General features: G+C 59.5%; 1 protein-coding gene across 1 annotated transcript; it reads left to right on the forward strand.

Moving 5' to 3' along the window:
• Window positions 1-1,979: 1,979 nt before the first annotated feature.
• On the forward strand, window positions 1,980-27,611 carry CROCC (ciliary rootlet coiled-coil, rootletin; the record flags this gene model as incomplete). The annotated part of the gene is given in 35 exon segments (XM_082069980.1): window positions 1,980-2,114; window positions 2,904-3,089; window positions 3,168-3,251; window positions 3,334-3,425; window positions 3,499-3,664; window positions 4,626-4,732; window positions 4,809-5,009; window positions 5,088-5,184; window positions 6,120-6,215; window positions 6,333-6,458; window positions 6,541-6,742; window positions 6,745-6,754; window positions 7,428-7,589; window positions 8,045-8,189; window positions 9,006-9,374; window positions 9,885-10,078; window positions 10,162-10,289; window positions 11,360-11,511; window positions 12,085-12,186; window positions 12,268-12,402; window positions 13,122-13,253; window positions 13,325-13,563; window positions 14,729-14,888; window positions 14,971-15,138; window positions 15,967-16,303; window positions 17,365-17,483; window positions 17,555-17,675; window positions 19,274-19,413; window positions 19,487-19,690; window positions 22,596-22,793; window positions 22,874-23,023; window positions 25,254-25,361; window positions 26,515-26,625; window positions 27,327-27,419; window positions 27,522-27,611. Coding segments are annotated over 35 exon segments (5,217 nt in total). The 3' UTR covers window positions 27,570-27,611.
• Between the last annotated feature and the right edge of the window lie 330 nt (window positions 27,612-27,941).

Consider the following 27,941-nt stretch of genomic DNA (forward strand, 5'->3'; position numbering starts at 1 on the left):
GGGGTGAAAACAAGGATTTCGGGCTAATCCCGACCACGCATCCGCTTTCCGCTCGCAGGCCACGCGCGGAGCGCGGAAATCGCCATAAAAGGGGGTTTTGGGAGCAAAAAGGCCACGGCGAGGGGGGCGCAAAGGGCTCGGCGGAGCCCATGAGTGACCCTGAGGCCGTGGCTGAGGTGGGTGTCCCCGCGTGTCCCCGTCCTGCGTGTCCCCCCGTGTCACAACGGGAAGCAGCGGCTTCTCTCGCGGGAGCAGCGATGGGGGGCGGCGGGTTGGCGGTTGCAAAAGGCGCTTGGGGAGCGGGTTTTGCAGTGCAAATGGGGCTTTTTGTGATGGAAAAGGGCGGATCTGCGGGGGGGTTGTCGTCCAAAATGCGAATTCACGGCGGGTTTGCGGTGGCAGCTGTAGGTTCACAGCACTGTTGTCATGGCAAATGCAGATTTGCAAGAGTTTCGGGGGCGCAGCTGCAAAGCTGCAGCGGTTTTGTCATTGCAAATGCAAATTTGGGGTAGGGGGGTTTCACCACAAATGCAAATTTGCAGCAGTTTTGTGATCGCAGCTGCAAACCTGCAGTGGATTTGTGGTTGCAAACACAACTTTGCAGCAGTTTTGTGGTTGCAACTATAAATCTGCAGCGGTTCTGTGATTGCAGCTGCAAGTCTGGAGTGGTTTTGTGGTCGCAAACACACACTTGCAGCAGTTTTATGATTGCGACTGCGAATCTGCAGCTGTTTGTTAATTGCAAATGCAAATTTGGGGACGGGGGTGTCACTGCAAAAGCCAATTTGCAGCAGCTCTGTGATTGCAGCTGCAAACTTGTAGTGGATTTGTGGTTGCAAACGCAACTTTGCAGCAGTTTTGTGATGGCAACTGCGAATCTGCAGGAGTTTTGCCATTGCAACCCCAAATTTGCAGGGGTTTTGCCACCGCAAATGCCAGTTTGCAGCAGCTCTGTGATTGCAGCTGCAAACCTGTGGTGGATTTGTGGTTGCAAACGGTGTCGCTCTGCATGTTGAAGTTGTGCAGGGTGAAATATTTGCAGCTGAAGGGGGAGAAAGATGCTTTTTGTGGCTTCAATGGCGTGCATGGGGAAGGCTCAGCCCGGGCCCTTCCCCGCTGGAGGAACAAAGCGGCTCTTGGCTGCAAAGGGCATCGTGTCCCCATCCCGGGGCCGTGTCCCCATCCTGGGGCCGTGTCCCCATCCTGGGGTTGTGTCCCCATCCTGGGGCTGTGTTCCCATCCCAGAGCGATGTCCCCATCCTGGAGCCGTGTCCCTATCACAGGGCCATGTCCCCATCCCAGGGTGGGATCCCCATCCCGGGGCCGTGTCCCTATTATGGGACCGTGTCCCCACCCCAGGACCATGTCCCCATCCTGGGGCTGTGTTCTCATCCCAGAGCGATGTCCCCATCCTGGGACCATGCGCCTATCATGGGACTGTGTCCCCATCCCAGGGTGGGATCCCCATCCTGGAGCCAAATCCCCATCCCAGGGCAGTGTCCCCACCCCTGGGACTGTGTCCCCATCCTGTAGCTGTGTCCCTATCCAAGGGACCATGTCCCCATCCCAGGGTGGGATCCCCATCCTGGAGCCAGATCCCCATCCTGGGACTGTGTCCCCATCCCAGGGCAGTGTCCCCATCCTGGGACTGTGTCCCCATCCTGGAGCCAGATCCCCATCCTGGGACTGTGTCCCCATCCCAGGGCAGTGTCCCCATCCTGGAGCCAGATCCCCATCCTGGGACTGTGTCCCCATCCCAGGGCAGTGTCCCCATCCTGGAGCCAGATCCCCATCCTGGACACATGTTCCCATCCCAGAGTGGGATCCCCACCCTGGGGCAGGATCTCCATCCCATGGCCATGTCCCCATTCCAGAGCCAGATCCCCATCCGGGGACCATATCCCCATCCCAGGGCCATGTCCCCATGGCAGAGCCGCCCTGATCCCGGTCCCTGTCCCGCAGCGGCCGTGGCGGGGGCCATGTCCTCGCTGCTGTCCCTCCAGGAGGAGAACCGCATCCTGCAGCAGGAGCTGTCGCGCGTCGAGGACTTGCTGGCGCAGAGCCGCGCCGAGCGCGATGAGTTGGCCATCAAGTACAACGCCATCAGCGAGCGGGTAGGGCTCACCCAAAACCACCCCTTTTAACCCCAAAATCAAGACGGCGGGAGCCATAACCTTTGCATGCCGCGTGCTTGGAGCGGCATCTCGCAACGTCTCGGTGGTGGGAATTTCGGTGCTGTGTCCAGACCTGTCCCGACTTGTCGGGGCTTGTCCTGCGGGATGCACAAAGCATCTCGCCCCCCCATCCTGATTTTATTTATTCTGCTGCTTTTCGAAAAGCGGGGACCCCCCCGTCGGCATCGCTCGCCAGCACATCCCCTTGCCGTGGCAACGGGGGAATTACAAAGGGGCTTTGGGCAGCGGCCGGAGGCTGAACGCGGCTCCTGCGTGATGCGGAGACACAAATCAAGGGGCTGCTGGGTTTTTTTGGGGGGCAGCCCCTGTTTGTGCCTGGTTATTTATAAAAAAAGCGCAAATATCAGGAAAATAGCCCAAGGGGTTCCCCGCCACTGAGCCTGAGGATGCTGTACCCATCAGCAAGTCAGGCTGGGGCTTTGCTGAACCCCCTGATTCAAAGCTGGGTTAGTTTTAAAAACACACCCAAATTTTTGTGTTTATTCTCAGCCTGTGCATGCAAAGAGGGGGGGATGCAGAATTTGGGGGGGGGTCTCAGCTTTGCTTGTGTGCGGGATCACCCCAAAGCGATACCTTTACCTCGGACAGCGTGTCACGGGCGATTCAGAAGATGCTCAGTGGGTGCTGGGGGCAGGTTGAACACCCCAATGTGTGGGGTGGGGGGTGTCCCAGCATCTCCTACATCCCCCCACTCCAAAATATCCGCAGCTGGAGCAAACCCTGCGGCTGGAGACGGGCGAGCGGGAAGCGGCCGAGAGCCGGAGCCTGGCGCAGCACAACATCGAGCTGCGGCGGCTGCTGGAGGAGGAACAAGCTGCCTACAAGCGCAAGCTGCAGGCGTACCAGGAGGGCCAGCAGCGGCAAGCACAGCTGGTGCAGAAGCTCCAAGCCAAGGTAAATCCTTCCCCGGGGACATGGGGACATTTTGGGGACCCCCTCTGTGGTGTCGCCGACCCCGTCCTCTCCGCCCAGGTGTTGCAGTATAAGAAGAAATGCGGCGAAGTGGAGCAGCAGCTGCTGGAGAAGGCGACGGAGCTGGAGCAGGAGAGGCTGACGGTGAGCGCTTGTTTTTGGGGGGTCCCCTGCGCTAACCACAATCCAAATTGGGGTGCTGATGGCCAGGCTGCCCTCCCTGCAGAGCCAGCTGGATGTGAGCGGCTCGCAGCCGGAGGAGGAGAGCAGCAACGAGCTGGAGAACGCCCTGATCCGGCTGGAAGAAGAACAGCAGAGGTGAGCAGGGGATCCCATGGGAGCTGCGGGACCCCCCGTCAGTTGATGCTCCATGTGTGACCCCCCACCCCAGGAGCAGCAGCCTGGTGCAGGTGAACTCGATGCTGCGGGAGCAGCTGGAACAAGCCAACGTGGCCAACGCGGCGCTGAGCGAGGACATCCGCAAGCTGACGGCCGACTGGGCGCGGGCGCGGGATGAGCTGGAGCAGCGCGAGGCAGAGTGGAGGCGCGAGGAGGAGGTTTGGGGGGACCCCGCGATGTGGGGGGTGCTGGGGATGTGAGAGGGAGCGGGACAGGGGGTGGAGGGGAGAGGGATGCGAGGAGGGATGAAGGAGCACTGGGAGGGATGCAGGAGGGATGTGGGGCCATGGGAGGTGTTGCATGGAGAAGAATTTGGGGGTACAGGGCATGCGGGATGTGATGGGAAGGGGAGGTGAGGCAGAGGGATGTGGCATGAAAAGGGATGTGGGGCTGGCTGGAAGGGATGCAGGATCACCGGGAGGGATGCAGGATCACCGGGAGGGATGCAGGATCACCAGGAGGGATGCAGGATCACTGAGAGGGATGCAGGGTCACCGGGAGGGATGCAGGATCACTGGGAGGGATGCAAGGACACCAGGAGGGATGCAGGGACACCAGGAGGGATGCAGGACCATGGGGAATGTTACACAGACAAGAATTTGGGGATGCAGCATGTGATGGGAAGGGGATATGAGGCAGAGGGATGTGGGGATGCAGGACCACCAGGAGGGATGAGGAACCACTGGGAGGGATGCAGGTCCACGGGGGATGTAGCATGGAGAAGAATTTGGGGGTGCTGGCGATGCAGCATGTGATGGGAAGGGGATACAAGGCAGAGGGATGCAGGGACGTGGCATGGAAAGGGATGCAGGAACACTGGGAAGGATGTGGGGCCATGAGGGATGGTGCACAGAGAAGATTTTTTGGGGGCAGAAGATGTTGCTCAGGATGGGAGGGTGACATGAGGCAGGGGGATGTGTCCCCCATCCTTCTCCGCACAGGGTGGGAGGGAATTGGGGTGGGGGTGCTGGCTGCAGAGCAACCAGGGGGTGATGGGTGCGGACATGGGGGTTTTACCTGGAGATCTGGGGATCAAAGGGAGAGGAATGGGGGCTGGGGGAGGCGAGGGACAGAGATGGGACCATGGCTGGGACTAATGTCACTCTGTCCCCCCACCAGTCCTTCAACAGCTACTTCAGCAGCGAGCACAGCCGCCTGCTCAGCCTCTGGAGACAGGTGGTGGCCTTCAGGCGCCACTTTGGGGACATGAAAGCCACCACCGAGAGGTCAGTGCTGTCCGGGGGGTGTCTCCGGATGTCCCCGAGCACCAGTGGGTCCCCAACCCCACGTGTCCCCCGGCAGGGACCTGTCGGAGCTGCGGCACGAGGCGTCGCGCACGGGCAGGGCTGCGCACGCCGCCTGCCTGCACCTGGCAGCCAACCTGCGGCTGGCCGAGAGCCAGGCGGGCGCCGCGCAGGAGAAGCAGGCGATGCGGCTGGCACAGCTGGAGGAACAGCTGGCGGCGCGGGACGCCGACCTGGACAAAGCCGCTCTCAGCACCAGGTAGCAGGGTTGGGGGTTATTTTTTTTTGGGGGGGTGGGTGTCAGAGGGGCTGCGGTGCTGCCCGTGTCCTGCTGCAGGCTGGCGGAGCTGGCGGCGGCGCTGGAGCGGCTGCGGGCGGAGGACGGGGAGAAGGAGCGGGCGGTGGAGGCGCTGACGCTGCAGCTGCAAAAACTGGTGGGTGCGGGGGGTGAGGAGATGCGAGGTGGGGTGGGGGTGCCCGGTCTGGGGGTGCAGGGCTGTGCACTGGGGCACTGTGCTGGCTGTGTGCTGCATGATGCACAGCAGGGCAGGTGCACAATGCACAGCTGCAATGCACACAGTGCATGCCCAGCAACCATGCATGATGAACAGCGGGGCAGGTGCACAATGCATAGCTGCAATGCACTATGCATACAGTGCATGCCCAGCAGCCATGCACGATGCACAGCGGGGCAGGTGCACAATGCACAGCTGCAATGCACGGTGCACACAGTGCATGCCCAGCAGCCGTGCACGATGCACAGCGGGGCAGGATGCATGCCCTGCTGCAGTGCACGATGCATGCCAAGCCATGCGGCGCACCAGGGTGCAGTGCATGATGCTTGCTGAGCCACGATGCATGCTAGAGCGTGATGCACAATGCGCACCAGTGTGTGATGCATGCAGGAGCACAACGCGTGCTGCACGCCAGGGTACAATGCACGATTCGTGCTGGGGTGTGATGCGTGATGCATGCCTGAGTGCGGTGCATGCTTGGATGCAATGCACAATGCATGCTGGACCAGGCTGCACATCCCAGACATTACATACTGCGGCACAGCACATACCAGTGCATGCTGCACCCCAGGGCATGCTGCATGCCAGATTCCACCCGCCAGGTCATGGTGCACACCGCGGTGCGATGCACGATGCATGCTGGGGTGCATTGCACACCGGCGTACATTGTACAACGCACACCAAGGCATAACGCACCCAGAGCGCGATGTCTGATGCATGCCGGGGCGCAATGCATGCCCAGGCGTGATGCACGATGCATGTCCGGGTGTGATGCATGCTGGGCTGCGATGCACAATGGCTGCAGTGCCCAGTGTGCACCGGTTGTGCCCGATGCCACCTCGGGGGGTTTGCAGGAGAGCTCGCGTGCCCAGGAGCCGTCGCCGGCGGAGGTGGAGGCTCTGCGCGCCGAGCTGGAGCTGCTCCGGCAGACGCTGCAGGATGTCACCCAGGTCACAGTTAGTTTCCCCTGCTCCCTGCCTCTGTTTCCCCCTCCCTGCCCCCAAATGCTGTGAACCACCCCCCCAGTTTCCCCTTGGTGACCTGGGGTGTCCCCCGACCCCCCGCAGGCAGTGCTGGCAGATGACCCCGAGCACCCACCGTCCCCCCCGGTGTCCCCCCCGTGTCCCCTCTCGCCCAGCGCCGCCACCGCCGCCGTTCACGCCGCCCTGTGCCGCCGCCACCTCCAGCTGCAGGTGAGCCCGCGGGGCTGCCGGGGAGCATGCTGATGCTGAGGATGGTGATGATGGAGGCTGATCCCCCCGTCTGCCCCCCCAGGAGGCGCGGGGCCAGGCGGAGGCCGGGCGGGAGGAGGCCGGGACCCTGCGGCGGGAGCTGGGGGACAGCGAGAGGCGCGTGGGGACCCTGGAGCGGCAGCTGGAGCAGCTCAGCGCCGAGGCCCAGGGCCTGCGCAGGTATCGGCTGCCTGGCTGGCTGGCTCAAGCTCTGTCCATCTGTCCCAAGCTCCATCTCTCTATCCAGAGCTTCGTCTGTCTGTCCTGAGCTCCATTCATCTGTTCCAAGCTCTGTCCATTTGTCCTGAGGTCTGTCTTTCTGTCCCAAGCTCTGTCTCTCTGTCCTGAGCTCCATCTGTCTGTCCCAAGCTCTGTCTCTCTGTCCTGAGCTCCATCTGTCTGTCCCAAGCTCTGTCTCTCTGTCCTGAGCTCCATCTGTCTGTCCCAAGCTCTGTCTCTCTGTCCTGAGCAACATCTGTCTGTCCCAAGCTCTGTCCATCTATCCTGAGCTCTGCCCTGAGCTCCATCCATCTGTCCCTGAGCTTCATCTGTCTGTCCTGAGCTCCGTCAGTCTGCCCTGGCCTCTGTCTGTCTGTCCTGAGCTCTGGCCTGTCTGTCTGTCTGTCCCTGCACACCCTTCCCTCTCTATGTGTCCATCCTTGGGCGTTTTGGCCTGTCCATTTGTCCATGCGTCCCTCCCTGCGCATCGTACCCGCTGCATCCTGTCTGTCTGTCTGTACCTCCCTTCCTCACCATGCCTGTCTGTCTGTCCCTGGGCATCCCCTCACATCTGCCTGTCCATCCATCCCTACACATCCATCTCTATCTATCCCTCCATCCATCCACACGCATCCCAGCGCACCCACCCCTGAGCACCACCCTGTCCGTCTGTCCCCCCACCCCCCCGGCGTCCATCTGTCCGTCCGGCAGGGAGCTGCAGCAGGCGGAGGCGGCGCTGGGGGGGGAGCAGCAGCGGGTGGGGGCCCTGCAGCAGGAGCGGTTGCAGCTGCAGCGCCGCAGCGAGGAGCTGGAGGATGCGCGGGACGAGGCCGCCCGTGCCGCTGAGGACGCCCGCCAGCAGCTGCAGCGCAGGTGGGTGCTGTGAACCCCCCCCGGATGCTGGGAACCCCCCTGGGGTCCTGTGGCCCCCCAGAGTGCTGCAAGGTATTGGGTTCTGCAGCATCCCCCTCCCCAAATGGGTGCTGCAAAATCCCCGTGGGTTCCCCTGCAACCTCCCCCCATATCTGGGTGCTGCCACCTTGTGTGTGTGTGTGTGTCCCCATTTTGGTTGCTGCACCCCCTCACCAAGTGGGTGCTGCAAAATCTTAGTGGGACCCCTGCAACCCCCCCCAAGAGTGTCCCCTGAACCCCCCCAAGGTGGGTGCTGCAACCCCCTCAATGAGTGGGTGCAAAACTTCAGTGGGTGCTGCAAACCCCCCTTGCAAAAGGGTGCTGCAAAATAGCGGGTACTGCAACCCCTGCCCCAAGTGGGTGCTGCAAAACAGTGGGTGCTGCAGCCCTCCCTCCTCATGGGTGCCCCCCCGCAGCCAGCAGCAGGTGGAGGAGCTGGAGGCTCAGCGGGCGGGGGTGCAGCAGGAGCTGCTGGAGCTGCGGGAGGAGCTGAGCCGGGCGGCGCTGGAGGCCGAGGTGGCTCGGGGAGAGCGGGAGGCGCTGGTGGAGGCGCTGGAAAAGGTGGGTGCCCCTGCAACCCCCTGGACGCCTTTGCAGTGGGTGCAACCCCCACTCATGCAGCAGGTGCACCCCTATGCAGCAAGCACCCTTATGCAGTGGGTGAACCCCAAGCAGCAGGTGCCCCTACTGTGCAGTGGGTGCAACCCCCATGCACTAGATGCAAGCCCTGAGCAACAGGTGCAGTCCCATGCAGCGGGTGCAGTCCTGTGCAGAGGGGATGGAGTCTCAGGCAGTGGGTGCAAATGCATGCAGTGTGTGCAACCCCCTGCACGAGGTGCAACCGCTAAGTGACAAGCTCAGCCCATGCAGCAGGTACAATCCTGGGCAGCGGTTATAACCCCTGCATGGGGTGCAAGCCTTAAGCAACAGGCTCAGCCCAAGAAGTGTGTGCAGCCCCATGTAGCAGGTGCAACCCCATGCACTGTGTGCAACCCCATGCACTGTGTGCAATCCCGACGCAGCAGGTACAATCCTGTGCGCTGTGTGCAATCCTGTGCGGGTGGTACAAACCCTGCACTGGGTGCAACCCCTAAGCAACAGGCCCAGGACCTGCAGCACGTGTCCCCTGAGCACCGCATTGCCCCCCTGTGCAGTTGGCACCACGGTGGGTGCTGCAGAGCCCGATTCTCCCTAGAATCACAGGACAGTTTGGGATGAAAGGACCTTCAAAGGTCACCCAGTGCCACCTCTGCCCTGAGCAGGGACATCTTCAGCAGTTCAAGTTGCTCAGAACCCCGTCCAGCTTGGCCTGGGTTGTCTCCAGGGCGGGAACATCTACCCTCTCCCTGGCGGGAACATCTACCCCGGTGTCCCCAGGCGCAGGGGAGCTGCGGGCAGCTGCAGGCAGCACAGCGCGGAGCGGACGCGGAGCGGGCGCGGCTGCGGGACGCCCTGGCCCGGAGCAGCGAGCTGGCGGCGGGACTGGCCCGGGAGCGCTCGGAGCTGGGCCGGGGGCTGGAGCAGCTGGAAGCGGAGCGGGAGCTCGGGCGAAGCCGGGAGCAGCGGCTGGGCCGGGAGCTGGAGCGGCTGCGGGCGCGGCTGGAGCGGGGGCTGCGCCTGGGGGCGGCCGAGCGGCGGGGGCTGGAGCGGGGGCTGCGGGCGGCCCAGGAGGGATCCCGGGGGCTGCGGGAGCAGCTGCGGGGGCTGCGGGGGCACCAGCTGCGGCTGCGGCAGCACCTGGGCCAGGTGGGTAAGGGAGTAACTGGGAGGGATGGGGAGGGTGCATGTGGTAACTGGGAGGGTGTTTGGGGCAATCAGGAGCGGTGGGGAGGGTGAACAAGGCAACTGGGAGGGATGGGAGGATGCACAGGGCAACTGGGGGGATGGGGAGAGTTCGTGGGTCAACTGGGAGGGATGGAAAGGGTGCTAGGGGTAACGGGGAGGGTGCAGGGGAGAACTGGGAGAGGCAGGGGGAATGCATAAGGCAAATGGGAGGAGGCATGGCGTAACTGGGAGGAACAGGGAAGGTACATAGGGTTAACTGGGAGGATGCATGAACTAACTGGAGGGACAGTGCCGGATGCATGGGGTAACTGGGAGGATGCATGGGGTAACTGTGTGGCTGGGTGGGGTAACTGGGAGGACCATGGTGGATGTATGGGGTAACTGGGTGGCTGGGTGGGGTAACTGGGAGGACCATGGCGGATGTATGGGGTAACTGGTGGCTGGGTGGGGTAACTGAGGGGTGCCCGGCAGGCGGTGCAGGAGCAGAGCGCGGCGGGCGAGGCGCTGGCGCAGGCGCGGGGGGAGCAGGAGCGGCTGCGGGGGGAGCTGCTGCGGCTCAGCCAGGCCCGCGAGGATTTGGCCAAGGAGGGGGCCAGCCTGGCCGTCCAGCTCGCCGCCGCCCAGCGCCATGGCCAGGATCAGGCTCAGGAGGCAGCTGGGCTCAGGTGGGTGCTGGCGATGGGGGGGTGAGGGTGTCTCCCACCCCTGGAGCTGGATTTCAGCAGCGTGGCCGGTGATATTCGGGCAGGTTGGAGAAGGAGGGGCTGGAGAGCAGCATCTTCCAGCTGCAGCAGGAGCTCGCCCAGCTCAGCACCCGCAACCGGCAGCTGCAGGCCGAGGGCCGGGACCTGCACCAGGCCAAGGAGGCGCTGGAGGGTGAGGGGACCGTCCCCATCTGTCTTTGTCCCCATTGCCATCCTCATCTTCATCCTCATCCCAGTCTATCCCCATCCATCCTCATCTTTGTCTTTTTCAACATGTATCCTTATCTTCATCATTCTCGTTCCTCTTCATCTTCATCCCCATTCCCATCCCTGTCCTCATCCCCATCCATCCCAGTCTTCATCCTTATCTCCATTCCCATCCATCTCTGTTCTTCGTCTCCATCTCTGTGCTCAACCATTCCCTTCTTCATCCCCACCTTCATCCCCATCTGCATTTTCATCCCCATCCATCCCTGTTCCTTCTTATATTCGTCCCTATCCATCCCTATTCTCATCCCCATCCTCATTTCCATCCCTATCATTATCCCTATCCATCTCGGTCTTCATCTCCATCTTCATCCTCAACCATTCCCTTCATTCTCAACCATTCCTTTCTTCATCTTCATCCCCATCCCCATCTTCATCCCCATCTTCATCCCCATCTTCGTCCCCATCTTCATCCCCATCTTCATCCTCAACTATTCCCTTCATCCTCAACCATTCCCTTCATTCTCAACCATTCCTTTCTTCATCCTCATCCATCCCCATCTTCGTCTTCATCCCCATCTATCTTCATCCCCATCATCCTCAACCATTCCCTTCATCCTCAACCATTCCCTTCATCCTCAACCATTCCCTTCATCCTCAACCATTCCCTTCATCCTCAACCATTCCCTTCATCCTCAACCATTCCCTTCTTCATCCTCATCCATCCCCGTCTTCATCCCCATCTTCATCCATTTTCAGCTTCATTTTCATCCCCATCCATCCCTCTCCAACACCATCACCATCTGTCCGCATCTTCATCCTCATCCCACCCCTCTTCATCTTCATCTCCATCCTCATCCCCACCCTTCTGCAACAGGCTCACAATAAACCCTCTACCACCGCATTTCCCCTGTGTCCCTGCTCCCGTCACTTAACCCCCCCCCACACTGCTCTCCCAGGGGTGTCCCCACTGACCATGGGAGTGTCCCCACTGATGGAGGGGATGTCCCCACTGACGGGGGGATGTCCCCACAGCGGAGCTGGCTGCCGCGCGGCTGGAGCGGGAGCAGGAGCTGCAGGCGCGGCAGCAGGCGGTGGCGGCGGCCGAGACGGCGGCGGTGACGGTGGCTTTGCAGAGCGCCCGCGACGCGCACCGCGGCGAGCTGGACCGCCTGCAGCGCGAGAAGGTGGGCGTGGGGCGGGGAGCGGATTTTTGGGGTGCAATGCTGATTTTGGGGGCATGATGGTGATCTTTTTTTCTGTACGAGGCTGCAGTGCTGATCTCTGGGGTGCAATGGCGATTTTTAGGGCACGATGATGATTGTTGGGGTGCAGTGACTATAACTGGGAAACAACGCTGATATTTGGGTTGCAATACTGATTGTTGAGGTGCAATGCTGATTGTTGAGGTGCAATGCTGATTCTTGGGATGCAATGCTGATTCTTTGGGTGCAATGTTGACTCTTGGGATGCAATGCTGATTCTTGGGGTGCAATGCTGATTCTTGGGGTGCAACGTTGATTCTTGGGTTGCGACACTGATTGTTGGCGTGCAACGACGATTATTGGGGAACAATACTGATTTTTGGGATGCATTACTTGTTTTTGTGGTGCAATGGTGATTATTTTCGGTACAATACTGATCATTGTGCTGCAATGTTGATTCCCGGGGTATAACATTGATTCTTGGGGTGAAATGTTGATTTTCGGGGTGCGATGCTGATTTTTGGGTGTTTGCTGTTGATTTTTTGGGGGCGGCAGGAGGAGCTGGAGGCCGAGCGGGACCGGCTGGCGCGGGAGCACGAGGAGCTGGAGGCCAAGCTGGTGGCGACGCAGCAGCAGCGCGAGAGCGAGAAGCAGCAGGTGGGTGACCCCGGTGTCCCCCCGTGTCTCCCCGTGTCCCAGCACCGCTGTCCCCCCCGGCTGAGCCGTGTGTCCCCCCAGGCGCTGGCGCTGCAGGAGCAGGAGCGGGTGGCGGCGGCGGAGACGCTGGGGGGGCTGCAGCGCAGTCTGGCCGAGGCCACGGCCGAGCTCGAGCAGCAGCGGCGAGAGGTCACTGGGCAGCAGGAGAAGGCGCAGGTGGGTGTGTGGGGGTCCTGGGACCCCCCCCCGAATGGCACAGAGCCCCATGTGTCCCCCACTGCAAGCCCTTGTGCCCAGGTGTCCCCTATCCTTGCAGCCCCCATGCCTGGGTGTCCCCCATGTTCCCCCCATTGTAACCCTCATGACTGGGTGTCCTCTATGCCCCCCCATTTCAAACCCCTATGCCTGGTTGTCGCCTGTGCCCCTCTCATTGCAAATCCCAATGTCTGAGGATTCCCCCCCCCAGTTGCAAGCCCCCATGCCCAAGCATTCACCCCCATCGCACGCCCAGGTGTCCCCTTTGTCCCCCCATGTCTGGGTATCCCCTGTGGGTCCCCCCACTATGCCTGAGCCCCCTCCCCATTGCACATGCCCATGTCTCAGTGTCTACTATCCCCCCCCATTGCAAACCTTCATGCTGGAGGGTTCCCCCCATCCCATCGCTACAAGTACCCTGATCCCTGGACACCCCCCCGCATTGCAACCCCAAATGCTTAGGGCTCCCCATCATTTCAAGCTCTTTCCAATGACCCCACTTCTTGCACCCCCCCAGCTGCAACCCCCTCATCTCCCCATTCCAAGCCCCCCCAGCGCTGGGGCTGCTCGGGTACCACCTGCATCCCCATCCCTGCACCATCCCCATTACAACATCCCCCCAGGGATGCCCACACTTTTTGGGAGGGGGGGGGGCCCTCCAACCTCTGTGTCCCCCCCAGAGCCTGACTGCAGAGCTGCGCACCCTGCGGGCACGGGCAGACGAGGCAGCAGCGTCCCACGAGCGGGAGGTGAAACATCTCTGTGACCAAGCGACGGCAGCGGCCAGGCAACGAGACGGTGCCCTCCGGGAGGTGAATCCCCAACAAAAACCTTCTCCCACCCCCCCAAAAAATATATTCCCCTCTCTAAAGCGTGTGTGCAGGCGGAGGAGGCGCGGGCGCAGCTGCGGCTGGTGGCGGAGGCGCGGGCGGCGGGACGGCGGGAGCTGCTGGAGGCACAGCGGGAGGCGCGGGAGAGCCGGGAGGGCCGGGAGGAGCAGCGGCGGCAGATGCAGGAGGCTCGGCGGGCGCTGGGGGACGAGGCTCGGGAGAAGGAGGCCCTGCGGCGCTCCAACGAGGAGCTGCGGGCGGCCCTGCGGCGCGCCGAGGGCGAGCGCATCAGGTGAGGGGCGAGGGATGCGAGCGGTAGTGCCATGTTTTGGATGTTCTGGGGGATGCTCAGGACAAGGGGGTGCTGAAGGTGGGAGGTGCAGGGGGTGATACGGCAAGTCGGAGGGTGGTACTCAGGGTCAGGGGGATGCTTGGGACAAGGGGATGGTCAAGTTGGGAGATGCTGGGGTCAGGGGGATGCTGAGGAGAGGAGAATGGTCAAGTTAGAATCATAGAATCACAGAACAGTTTGGACTGAAGGGACCTTCAAAGGTCACCCAGTGCCACCCCTGCCATGAGCAGGGACATCTTCACCAGCTCAGGTTGCTCAGAGCCCCGTCCAGCCTGGCCTGGGATGTCTCCAGGGATGGTTCATCCTCCACCTCTCTGGGTACCTGGGCCAGGCTCTCACCACCCTCAGGGACAAAACTTCTTCCTCATGTCTGGCTTGAAGCTGGGAGACGCAGGGGATGGTGCAATGCTTAGGTTTGGGGTGATGTTTAGGGTCAGGTTGATGCTCAAGACAAGGGGACGCTCAAATTAGGAGATATATGGGGTGGTGAGATGCCTTGGAGGGTGATACTCAGGGTTGTGTTGATGCTTGGGACAAGGGGATGCTGAAGCTGGGAGTTGCAGGGGATGGTGTTGTGATGCCTTGGAGGGCGATGTTCAGGGTGGGGACAATGCTCAGGACAAGAGGATGCCCAAGTTGGGACTTAGAGGGGGTGATGCAGCAACTTGGAGAGTGATGCTCAGGGCTGGGGTGATGCTCAGAATAAGAAGATGCTCAAGTTAGGGGATATTTGGGGCGTTGGAGGGTGATGCTTGGGGTTGTGATGATGCTGGGGACACGAGGATGGAAGTTTGGGAATGGGAGGCTGGTCAGGGACAGAAGGACGCACTGGAGCAGGATGCTCAGTCCAGATAATGCTTGAGACAAGAGGCACTTGGGATGGGGCAGCACCTTAGAGGGGGATGCTGGGGGACAGAGGGAACATTTGGGGTGACAGCACTCAGGGTGGGGGCTGTCCTGGGGGGATGATGCCTGGCAGGGGGTGTCCAAGGTGGGGGGATACCTGGGATGGGGATGGAGCGGGTTGCTCAGGACAGGGCGATGCTCAGGGACGGGGAGATGGTCCCGGGAGGGGTGACACCAGCCCTGTCCCCGCCTCCTGCAGCCTGAAACGTGCCAACGAGGAGAAGGAGCAGCGGCTGGCGCTGCTGGAGGACGGGCAGGCGGCGGCTGAGCGGGAGGTGACGGAGCTGCGGGCGAGCATGCGGGAGCTGGAGCGCGCCCGCCTCGACGCCCGCCGCGAGCTGCAGGAGCTGCGCCGGCAGGTGAGGGGGAGGAAGAGGATGGGTCCACCCCCCACCCCAGTTTGGGGTGTCCCTAAGTTGTCCCCGTCTCCTCCTCGGGCAGCTGAAGGACCTGGACAGCGAGAACAGCAAGAGGAGCAAGGAGGTGGGCGAGCTGCAGGCGCGGGTGGCCCTGGAGGAGCAGCGGGAGGAGGAGAGCCGCCGCCAAGCCTTCGGCCTCAGGCAGAAGGTGGCGGAGAGTGAGGCTGACACAGAGGCCGCCAGGAAAGAGGTGAGGAGGTCCCTGAGGGTCCCCAGTGTCCCTGTTGCTCGGCGCTGCTCATCCCGAAGTGTTCTCTCGGTGTCCCTGCTGCTCCACTGCTTGATGCCATGTCCCTGGGTGCCCCTGTCACCCCCCAGCTCTCTCCCCTGCATGCCTGGGAGGTTCTTTGGTTCCCCCGTTGCTCCATCCCTGGCAGTCCCCATCGTCCCCTTGCTCTGGGCCTGATGTCCCCGACTGTCCCCATCACCGCACCCCTCTATCCCCTGCACCCTGGGGCTCCTTGCCACCCTCTTGCTCCATCCCCACCATCCTCGGGGTCTCCCATACCACCCTGCTCCATCCCTGGGGGGTCTCGCATACCCCATTGCTCTATCCTGTGCATCTCCATCATCCCATTGCTCCATCCCCAGCATCCTTGGGATCCCCCATTCCCTCTTGCTCCATCTCTGGGAGTCCCCCTCACCCCATTGCTTGACTCCCTGCATCTCCATCACCCTGTTGCTCTGTCCCCTGCACTCTGGGGATTCCCCATCACCCCATCTCTTGCACCCCTATTACCCTGTGCTCCATCTCTTGCATCTCCATCACCCCATTACTCCATCACCTGCATCCCTGGGGTCCCCAGTACCCCATAGCTCCATCTCTGGGGGTCCCAATCACCCCATTACTCCATCTCCTGCATCTCCATCACCCTGTTGCTGTGTCCCCTGCATCCCTGGGGGTTCCCCATCACCCCAATACTCCATCCCTTGCAGCTTCATCACCCCATTGCTCCATCCCTTTCATCTCCATCACCCCATTTCTCCATCCCCACCACCCCCTTTCCCACCCAACCAGCTCCAGCGCCTGCAGCAGCGGCTGTCGGAGGCGGAGGGCGAATTTCGGCAGCGGGAGAAGGACCTGGCCCGGAGCTTGGAGGAAGCTCGTGGCAACGAGAAGAAGCTGCTGGCCGATGCCCGCAACCTGCAGCTGAAGGTGGAGGCGGCGCGGGGCGAAGCGGCGGAGCTGAGCCTGCGCCTGAGCGCGGCCGAGGGCCGGGCGCAGGGGCTGGAAGCCGAGCTGGCCCGCGGCGAGTCGCTGCGCCGAGCTGCCGAAACCCGCCTGGGAGGCATCCAGTCTGCCCTGCGCCGCACCATGGGCATCGGCCGCGCACGGGCCGGCTCCCCGGGCAAGGGTGAGGGTCCCACTGGGATCTCACTGCATCCTCATCACCTCATTTCTCCAGCCCCTGCATCCCTTTGGGTCCTTAATACCCCTTTGCTCCATCCCTGGGCGTCCCTATACCTTGTTGCTCCATCCCCTACATCCCTGGGGGTCCCTCATACCCTATTCCTCCATCTCTGAGGGTCCCCAATATCCCACTGCTCCATCCTTGAGTGTCCCCTGTACCCCATTGCTCCATCCCTGGGGTTCCCATCACCCTATTGCTCTGTCCCCTGCATCCCTGGGGTCCCCCATACCCTGTTGCTCCATCACTGGGGTCCTCAATCCCTCATTGTTCTATTGCTGGGGTCCCCAATATCCCATTGCTCCATCCTTGGGGATCCCCATACCCTCTTGCTCCATCCTTGGGGTCCCCATCACCCTGTTGCTCTATCCCTGGTGTCCCCCATATCCTGTTGTTCCATCCCCTGGATTCCTGGGTGTCCCCCATACCCCATTGCTCCATCCCTGGGGTCCCCCATCACCTCATTGCTCCACCCTTGGGTGTCCCCCATACCCCATTGCTCCATCCCAGGGGTCCCCATCACCTCATTGCTCCACCCTTGGGTGTCCCCCATACCCCATTGCTCCATCTCTGGGGTCCCCCATCACCTCATTGCTCCATCCTTGGGTGTCCCCCATACCCCACTGCTACATTCCTGGGGTCCCCATCACCTCTTTGCTCCATCCTTGGGTGTCCCCCATACCCCATTGCTCCATCCCTGGGGTCCCCGTCACCTCATTGCTGCGTCCTTGGGTGTCCCCCATACCCCACTGCTCCATCCCTGGGGTCCCCCATCACCTCATTGCTCCACCCTTGGGTGTCCCCCATACCCCATTGCTCCATCCCTGGGGTCCCCATCACCTCATTGCTCCATCCTTGGGTGTCCCCCATACCCCACTGCTCCATCCCTGGGGTCCCCCATATCCCCTGGCTGCATCCCGCTGCAGCGCATCCCACTGCGGCTTGTGATCCTCCCTCGAGCGTCACACCCAGTTTGTCCCCACGCCACCCAGTTTATCCCCATACAGGTGAGGGACCGGGGACCCCCGGCTCACCCCCAGACCCCGATGCAGCGAGCGAACCCGAGGCGGTGCGGGCGGCCCTGCGGGATTTCCTGCGCGAGCTGCAGGACGCGCAGCGGGAGCGGGTACGTCCCCCCTTTCCCCTCCTCATCGTCCCCCCAAAAAACCCCTTTTCCACCCCGTTTTGTCGCCGCAGGAGGAGCTGCGGGTGCAGGTGGGGACGCTGGGCCGGCGGCTGGCGGAGGTGGAGGAGGAGCGGGACAGCGCCAGCGCCCGCGCCCAGCAGCTCCAAAAACTGGTGGCTGAGGGCGAGGAAGGTGATGCAGGTGGTTTTTTTGGGGTGCATCCCCCAAAATGGTGGGGTGTGGGGTGATTTGTCCGGTGCTGGAGCCTCACCAGTGAGAAAGGGGGTTTGGGGAAACTGAGGCACGGGGGGGGAGGTGATGAGGGATGCTCGGTGGGATTTCCCCCAAGGATAGCACCAAAATCTGGGTAAAATCAGTGAAATCTCCTGTGCAAACCCCAGGAAACCCAGTGAAACGCTTGTGCATGGTTAGTAAACCCCAGTGAAACCAGTAAAACCCTCTGTGCAGACCACATACATCCCAATAACATGAGTGAAACCCCCTGTGCAGACCACATAAAGCTCAATAGAATGGGGAAAACCCCCCTGTATTGCACACAAACCCCAGTGAAACTGGGAAACCCCCAATGGATCCCCCTGTGGGCTCAGTAAAATTGATAAAAGACCTGTGCATGCCCCATAAACCCAGTGAAATTGGTAAAAGCCCCGCGCAGACCCCATAAATCCCAGTAAAATGGGTAAAACCCCTGGTGCCTCCCCAGTATAACTGGTAAAAGCCCCTGTAGACACCATAAATCCCAATAAAATGGGTACAATTCCTGGTGCATTCCCAGTAAAACCCCCTGTGCAGACCCCGTAAATCCCAATAGAATGGGTAAACCCCCCTGTGCAGACCCCATAAATCCCAATAAAATGGGTAAAACCCCTGGTGCATCCCCAGTATAACTGGTAAAAGCCCCTGTAGACCCCCTAAATCCCAAGAAAATGGGTACAATTCCTGGTGTATTCCCAGTAAAACCCTCTGTGCAAACCCCTTAAATCCCAATAAAATGGGTAAAACCCCCTGTGCAGACCCCATAAACCCCAATAGAATGGGTAAAACTGCCTGTGCAGACCCCATAAATCCCAATAAAATGGGTAAAACCCCTGGTGCATCCCCAGTAGAACTGGCAAACCCCCCTGTGCAAACCCCATAAACCCCAATAGAATGGGTAAACCCCCCTGTGCAAACCCCATAAACCCCAATAAAATGGGTAAAACCCCTGGTGCATCCCCAGTAGAACTGGTAAACCCCCCCATGCAGACCCCATAAACCCCAATAGAATGGGTAAACCCCCCTGTGCAAACCCCATAAACCCCAATAAAATGGGTAAAACCCCTGGTGCATCCCCAGTAGAACTGGTAAACCCCCCCCGTGCAGACCCCATAAACCCCAATAGAATGGGTAAAACTGCCTGTGTAGACCCATTAAATCCCAATAGAATGGGTAAACCCCCCTGTGCAGACCCCATAAATCCCAATAAAATGGGTAAAACTGCCTGTGTAGACCCGTTAAATCCCAACAGAGTGGGTAAAACTCCTGGTGCATCCCCAGTAGAACTGATAGAAGCCCCTGTTCAGACCCCATAAACCCCAATAGAATGGGTAAAACTGCCTGTGCAGACCCTTTAAATCCCAATACAAGGGGTACAACTCCTGGTGCATCCCCACTAAAAGCCCCTGCCCAGACCCCATAAATCCCGGTCAACCGGGTAAAACCCACGGTGCATCCCCAGTAAAACCCCCCTGTGCGCCCCCCCCGAAGGAGCGTGACCCGGGGTGTCTCCGCAGGGCGCCGCAGCGGGGGGGAGCTGAGCAGCGCCCAGGCCGCGCTGCTGCTGCAGGAGGAGACGCTTCGGCGAGCCGAGCAGGAGCGCCGGGCGCTGCGGGACAAGGTGGCGGCGCTGGAACGCAGCCTGCAGGCCGCACAGGTTGGCACGGCCGCCGCGCTGGGGACGACCCCTGCCCCGTCCCCGGCGCTCCGAGCCACCCGATGCCCCGCAGGAGAGGGCGAGCGCGGCGCGGGGCGGCGAGGCCGAGCTGCAGGATGCCAAGCGGCGGCTGGAGGCTGCGGAGAGCCGGGGCCGGCGGCTGGAGCTGCAGCAGCGGGCGCTGGAGGGCGAGCTGCAGCGGGCACGGGTGGCCCTGGGCGAGCGGCGAGCGGAGGCGCAGGCCATGCAGGAGCGCGGGGAGCGGCTGCAGGAACAGGTAACGGCGTGAAGTGCTCCAAATCCGCATCGCCTGGCTTGGGTTTTTAACTTGTAGAATCATTTTGGTTGGGAAAGATGCTGAAGATGAGTGAGTCCAACTGTTATAGAATCACATAGAGTCCCAGAGTGTCAGGGCTCGGCAGGGCCCTGGAAAGCTCATCCAGGTCAATCCCCCCATGGAGCAGGAACACCCAGATGAGGTTACACAGGAAGGTGTCCAGGCGGGTTGGAATGTCTGCACAGAAGGAGACTCCACAACCCCCCTGGGCAGCCTGGGCCAGGCTCTGCCACCCTCACCCCCAACAAGTTTCTTCTCATGTTTAAGTGGAACCTCCTGTGTTCCAGTTTGCACCCATTGCCCCTTGTCCTGTCACTGGTTGTCACCAGAAGAGCCTGGCTCCATCCTCCTGACACTCCCCCTTTCCATCTTGATCCCCATGAATGGGTCACCCCTCAGTGTCCTCTTGTCCAGCTCCAGAGCCCCAGCTCCCTCAGCCTTTCCTCACACGGGAGATGCTCCACTCCCTGCAGCATCTTGGTGGCTCTGTCCCCGATCCGTGTCACTGCCCCGTGTCCCTGAGAACCTCATCCGCTCAACCCCTCCAGGGATGGTGACTCCACCACTGCTTATTGGGATTTACGGAGTCTGCACATGGGCTTTTACCAGTTTCACTGGGGATGCACCAGGGGTTTTACCCATTTTATTGGGATTTATGGAGGATGCACCAGGGGTTTTACTGGTTTTTACCGGGGTTTATGTGCAATACAAGGAGGTAAATGGGGACATTAAAGTCAGGATTAGGCCTGACCCACCCCAGCACCCCAGGATAGAGTGACAGACACCAGGACAGACACATGGATGGATGGACGGACAGACATGCAACTGACCATGTGTCCAACTGGGTATGAAACCCCAGCACCACCCCCAGGGCACCCCAGAATCCACGTGTCCGTCTGTCCGTGCTCCGTCCATGTGTCTGCAGCCAGGATGGGGTCTCAGTCGTGCCCTAGGACCCTGGGTGCGTGATGGACACACGGACGGGGGCACAGACAGATGGACAGCTGCACATCCAAACAGACGCATGGACAGACAGACACATGGTCCAGCTGGACGTACAGATGGTGTCACAGCCACCAGATACACGGACAGTTGGATGTATAGCCAGACACACAGACAGTTCTATGGCTGGCTGGACATCCAGGCAGACACACGGACAATTGGGCATCCAGACAGATGGACAGTTGCATGTACCACTGGACAGACAGACACTTGTATGTGCAGCTGGACAGACAGATGCCCAGCCGGACACTTGGCTCCTGCATCCCCAGCACAAACTGCCCCAAAAAAGGACATTTTTTGTCCCAAAGATCCTACTTGAAAATCAGCAATTTCACACCCCACCCTGATCCCAGTGCCACGAGTGGGTGACAGACGCACGGACACAGACGGACGGACACATTGGGGGGCAGCTAAAGAGCCCGATCCTGCCAAGGAGTGGGGGCGGGGCAGGGGTGTGGCAGGGGTGGGGTGGGGGTGGGGCGGGGGTGTGAAATTGCTGATTTTTGAGTGGGACCTTTGGGGCAAAAATGTCCATTTTTGGTGAATTTGTGCTGGGGGATGAGAGGAGGTATCGTGTGTGTCCAGACAGATGGACAATTGTGCATCCACCCAGACTGACGGACACTTGTTCGTCCAGCCGGACACTTGTACGTACCACTGGACAGACGGACACTTGTACGTGCAGCCGGACAGACACACACCCAGCCGGACACTCACCTCCTGCACCCTGCAGCACTAATGCACCAAAAATGGACATTTTGCCCCAAAGGTCCCGCTCAAAAATCAGCGATTTCACACCCCCGCCCCACCCCCACCACACCCCTGCCACACCCCTGCCCCGCCCCGACTCGTGTGCAGGATCGGGCCCTTTAGTCCCCCACAATGTGTCCATCTGTCTGTATCCCCATCCGTGTGTCTGTCACGCACTCATTGCAGTGGGGGCGGGGCAGGGGTGTGGCAGGGGTGTGGTGGGGGTGGGGCGGGGGTGTGAAATCGCTGATTTTTGAGCTGGACCTTTGGGGCAAAAATGTCCATTTTTGGTGCATTAGTGCTGTAGGGTGCGGGAGGTGAGTGTCCAGCTGGGTGTGTGTCTGTCCGGCTGCACGTACAAGTGTCCGTGTGTCCAGTGGTACGTACAAGTGTCCGGCTGGACGAACAAGTGTCCGTCAGTCTGGGTGGATGCACAACTGTCCATCTGTCTGGACACACATGATACCTCCTCCATCCCCCAGCACAAACTCACCAAAACTGGGTATTTTCCCCTAAAGGTCCCGCTCAAAAATCAGCAATTTCACACCCCCGCCCCACCCCCATCCCACCCCTGCCCCACCCCTGTCACACCCCTGCCCCGCCCCCACTCGTGGGCAGGATCGGGCCCTTTAGTCCCCCACAGCCTGTCTGTGTGTCCGTCTGTGTCCATGTGTCTGTCACCCACTCGTGGCACTGTGGGTGTGGCAGGGGTGTGAAATCGCTGATTTTCGAGGAGGGATTTTGGGGCAAAATGTCCATTTTTGGGGGGGTTTATGCTGAGGGTGCTGGAGGCGTGTCCAGCTGGGTGGGTGTCTGTGCGTCTGTCTGTGCCTGTGTGTCTGTCACCCACTCGTGGCACTGCGGGTGCAGCAGGGGTGTGAAACTGCTGATTTTCAAGCAGTGACTTCAGTGCAAAATGTCCATTTTTGGTGGCGATTAGTGCAGGAGACAAGTGTCCATCTGGGTGGGTATCTGTCCGTCTGTCTGGTGGTACATGCAGCCGGACACTTATCCATCCAGCCAGTTCTTGTTCAAGGTTTATTCCAACCCCTGTGACCCTACCCTGACCTTGGGGCTCGTTTTCGGGGCGCAGCTCACGGCGAGCGAGCAGCGCGCCGGCGCGTTGCAGCGGGCCATGGAGCGGCTGAGCGCCGCGCTGGCCCCCAGCGCCTCCAAGGACGACGCTCCGAGCGCCGCGGTGACACCCGCCGACGGCTCCGCCACCCCCGAGCGGCTGCAGCAGCTCCAAAGCGCCTTGGCCGCCGGCGAGCTGGACCGCCGGGCCCTGCAGGTGCGAACCGGCGCCCCGAGGTGGCGGGGGGGGTGAGCCTGGGGTGGCTTTTGTCACTGGTTGTCCCTTTGGTGTCCCAGGAGGGGCTGGATGTGGCCCGGCGGGCGCTGGGCGAGGCGCGGGAGGAGAAGGCGGCGCTGCGGGAGCAGCTGCGGGCGCTGCGGGGGGAGCAGGAGCTGCTGCGGCGCTGCAAGGAGGAGCTGGAGGCGCAGGGGCGGCAGCAGCAGGAGGTGAGGGGGGGGAGTCCCCCAATTCCCTGTCCTTTGACCCCACCCAGCCCCCTGGATCCTTTTGCCCCCCGCAGGGCTCCATTGCCCCCATGTACCCTCTTGACCCCCCTCCCCAGGGCTCTATTGCCCCCGTGCACCCTCTTGATCCCCCTCCCCAGGGCTCTATTGCCCTCATGCACCCTCTTGCCCCCCACCCCGGGCTCTATGGCCCCCATGCACCCTCTTGCACCCTCTAACCCCCCCATGCAACACCCTATTGCCCTCATACAGCCGCAGCACCCTGTTGCCCCCATGCACCCTTTAACCCCCCCGTGCAGCACCCTATTGCCCTCATATAACCCCAACACCCTGTGCCCCCCCCGCCATGCAGCATCTTTTGCCCCCCCACTCTTTACATCACCCTATGGACCGCCATGTAGCCTCAGCACCCTGTTGCTCCCCACCCCATGCAGCCTTCAGCACCCCTTCCCACCCCCACAGCACCCTATTGCCCCCATACAGCCCCCCCACTTCTGCCCCCCAGCCAGCGCCCTATTGCCCCCCATGCACCCTCTTGCACCCTTTAACCCCCCTATGCAGCATCCTATTGCCCTCATATAGCCCCAGCACCCTTTTGCCCCCCCCATACAGCCCCCGCACCCTTTCCCACCCCCCAGCACCCTATTTCCCCCATATAACACCAGCACCCTTTTGAGCCCCCCATGCAGCACCCTGTCACCCCATACAGCCCCTCATCCCCTTCTGTGCCCCTGCCAGCACCCTGTTGCCCCCCATGTACCCTTTAACCCCCCAAATATAACACCTAATGCCCCCATATAACACCAGCACCCTTTAACCCCCCCCATGCAGCATCATTTGCCCCCCTCCCACCTTATGGACCCCCTCACATAGCCCCAGCACCCTCTTGCCCCCCCATATATCCCCCCCTTTCCACCCTCCATAGCACCCTATTGACCCTATACAGCCCCGCACACCCTTAGCCCCCCACGCCAGCACCCTATTGCCCCCATACAGCTTCCTGCACTCTCTTGCCCCGCCTTGCATCACCCTAGTGCCCCCCCACCTTCCATCGCCCTTTGCCCCCCCATACAACCCCAGCACCCTCTTGCCCCCCATGCAGCATCCTCCCCACCCTGCATCACCCTATGGCCCCCCATACAACCTCAGCACCCTCTTACCGACCTTGCCCCCCATGCAGCATCCTTCTCCCCCCTGCATCACCCTATTGCTCCCCCTTTGCATCACCCTATGGCCCCCCATACAACTGCAGCATCCTCTTGCCCCCCATGCAGCATCCTTCCCCTCCACGTCGCAGCACCCTATTGCCCCCCCCACCTTCCACCACCCTTTGCCCCCTCATACAACCTCAGCACCCTCTTGCCCCGGCTTTGCATCACCCTATGGCCCCCCATACAACCCCAGCACCCTCTTTCCCCCAATGCAGCATCCTCCCCCCCCACATCACCCTATTGTCCCCCCCTCCTTCCATCACTTTATGCCCCCCATACAACCCCGGCACCCTCTTGCCCCTGCCTTGCATCACCCTATTGCCCATCCTTCCATCACTTCCATCACTTTATGCCCTCCCATACAACCCCATCACTCTCTTGCCCCCCATGCAGCATCCTTCCCCTCCATGTCGCATCACCCTGTTGCCCCCCCCACCTTCTATAACTCTTTGCCCCCCCATACAACCTCAGCACCCTCTTGCCCCCGCTTTGCATCACCCTATGGCCCCCCATACAACCCCAGCACCCTCTTTCCCCCAATGCAGCATCCTCCCCCCTGCATCACCCTATTGTCCCCCCCTCCTTCCATCACTTTATGCCCCCCATACAACCCCAGCACTCTCTTACCCCCCATGCAGCATCCTTCCCCACCGCATCACATCACCCTATTGCCCCCCACAGCTTCCATCGCCCTTTGCCCCCCCATACAACCTCAGCACTCTCTTGCCCCTGCCTTGCATCACCCTATTGCCCCCCATTTCGTCACCCTATTGCCCCCCCTTCCATCACTTCCATCACTTTATGCCCTCCCATACAACCCCAGCACTCTCTTGCCCCCCATGCAGCACCCTTGCCCTCCACGTCGCATCACCCTATTGCCCCCCCCCACCTTCCATCGCCCTTTGCCTCCCACACAGCCCCAGCACCCTCTTTCCCCCCAATACAACCTCAGCACCCTCTTGTCCCCCCCCCCTGTTGCCCCGTTGTCCCCCTGTGCCCAGGAGCTGCGGGGGGCGCTGTCCCGCGCGCAGGGGGAGCAGCGAGCGGCCGAGCGCGTCGCCCAGCGCCTGCACAAGGAGAAGGAGGCGCTGAGGGGCACCCTGGACAAGGTGAGGTTTGGGGGGACACGCACCCCAAAAAACGCATCCTTGTGCAAGGCGAACGGAGGGCCCTAAACCCGGCTTAGTTATAGTGCAGGAAATACACTTCATATGTTCATATATCTGCCGTGTGCTGCTCTGCTGTGCAGGGAGTCTGTATGCTCCTCAGATATATAGATCTAAAACACCTAGCTTTAAAGGTGCCCTATTTTATGATTTATATACAGCATCCACTATATTTTAATATGTGTTATTTTCTATGTTATATATATGATCTGCTATACTTTATATTTTATATTTTTAATCTATAATATATTTATAGAAATATATTATCTGATATATTATTTATTTTTAGATTTATTCTCTCCTATACTATCTATTCTTCTGAATTATATATATATAATCTGCTCTATTTTATATATAAGAACTGCTATATTTTATATATATAATCTGCTCTATTTTATATACACGTTCTGCTCTATTTTATATATTTTATATATTTTTTATATATATATAATTTGCTCTCTTTTACATATGATCTGCTATATTTTATGATTTTGTATCTATATAATCTGCTCTATTATGTATGTGATCTGCTCTTTTAAAAATATAAATGATCTGCTCTATTTTATATTTTTATATACCATCTATATTTCATATACCATACATAATACGTAATATATTATAATATATAATATATAATATATTATATACAATATAGTATATACTATATTGTATATAGTATATTGTATGTTATATGTTCTATATATAGAATATGTAAGATATATAATATACAATATATTAAATATATATAACATAATATAAAATATACTATATGCTATATAGTATATAGTATATACTATATATACTATATATATACTATATGTATACACTATACACTATACACTATACTATATACTGTATACCATATATTATGTTATATATGACATATATGTTATGTATTATGTATTTTATACTTTATATACATTACATGCTATATTTAATTTAGACAGTATCTGCTATATAGCATATATTATGTTATATATGACATATTCTATATTATGTATTTTATATTTTATATACATTACATGCTATATTTAATGTAGATAGTCTCTGCTGTATGTAATATATTCTCCCTGTGTCCCCCATGCCGCTGCGGCAGGTGCAGCGGGAGCAGCTGCGCTGCCGGGAGGACTCTCTGCGGCTGCGGCGCTCGCTGGGCTGCGCCGAGCGGGACCTGGCGCAGGCTCAGAACCGCGTCCGCCTGCTGCAGGTGCCGGACTGGGAGGGACTGGGACACACTGGGCGCAGCTCTGGGGCTTATTCCAGCTTGGGGAGGTGTGGGTGCTTGGACTGGGATGGACTGGGCTCATTCCAGTTTGGGAAGGTGCTTGTACTGGGAGGTACTGGTTCCAATTTTGGGGCTTATTCCAGCTTGGGGAGATGCTGGTGCTTGTATTGGGCTCAGTTCTGGGGTTTTTTCCAGCCTGGGGAGGTGCTGGTGCATGTACTGGGCTCAGTTTCGGGGTGTTTCCCATCTTGGGAGGTGCTGGTGCTTGTGCTGGGATGTACTGGGCTCAGTTCTGGGGCTTATTCCAGTTTGGGGAGGTGCTGGTGCTTGTACTGGGATGTACTGGGCTCAGTTTTAGGGTGTTTCCCAGTTTGGGGAGGTGCTGGTGCTTGTACTGGGATGGACTGGGCTCAGTTATGGGGTGTTTACAAGCTTTGGGAGAGGCTGATGCTTGGACTGGGATGGACTGGGATGGACTTGGCTCGGTTTTGGGGCACTTCCCAGCTTGTACTGGGATGACATGCGGCTCATCCCAGTTTGGGAAGGTACTTGTACTGGGATGTACTGGTCTCACCCAGCCTGTATGGCTGTACATGCACTGGGAGGGCACGGGGCTCTTTCTGGGGCCCCTCCCACTTTGGGGACCAGTTTTTGGGGTGACACCCCCCCATTTCCCCCCCCAGGCGCAGGTGTCGGTGCTGGAGCACCCGTCCCCAATGTCCCCACGACTGTCCCCCCAACACGGGGAGCGCGGCCACCACAGCCTGGAGGAGCAGGTGAGAAGGTGGGGGGGGGACACACCCCACGTTGGGGACACACCCCACGTTGGGGACACCCCTGTCCCCTCCTCACTGTCCCCCCATCTCCCCCCGTTGCAGCTGGCGCTGCTGAAGGGACAGGAGCTGCGTCCCCCCCCCGGCGTTTAGTGACCCCCGCAGAGACTGGCACAACCAGCACGGGTGACCCCCCCGCTCAAAAAACACCCCGTTTTGTCTCAATAGCCCCTTTTTTTCTGAACAAAAAATGGCACTTTCCCAACAAGCCCATTTTTGAGGGTTTTTACCCCTTTTTTCTATGGCGATTTTTAACAAAAGAATTGGAAATGTTATTTTTTGTAACCTGGATTTATCCCCCCCCACCTCCATACGTGATGCTCCCCCCACCCTCACAAACCCCCTAATTCACATCCCCATATTTTCCCTTGATTTCTAACAAAAAAGTGGGATTTTTCTATCTCTATTTTTGGAATTTGAGGGTTTTACTGGTGCTACTTGGGTGAGGGGGGGGCTGAACCAGGC

This window comes from Streptopelia decaocto, assembly GCF_964273445.1.
Source record: "Streptopelia decaocto genome assembly, chromosome: 20".
NCBI classification, from domain to species: Eukaryota; Metazoa; Chordata; class Aves; order Columbiformes; family Columbidae; genus Streptopelia; species Streptopelia decaocto.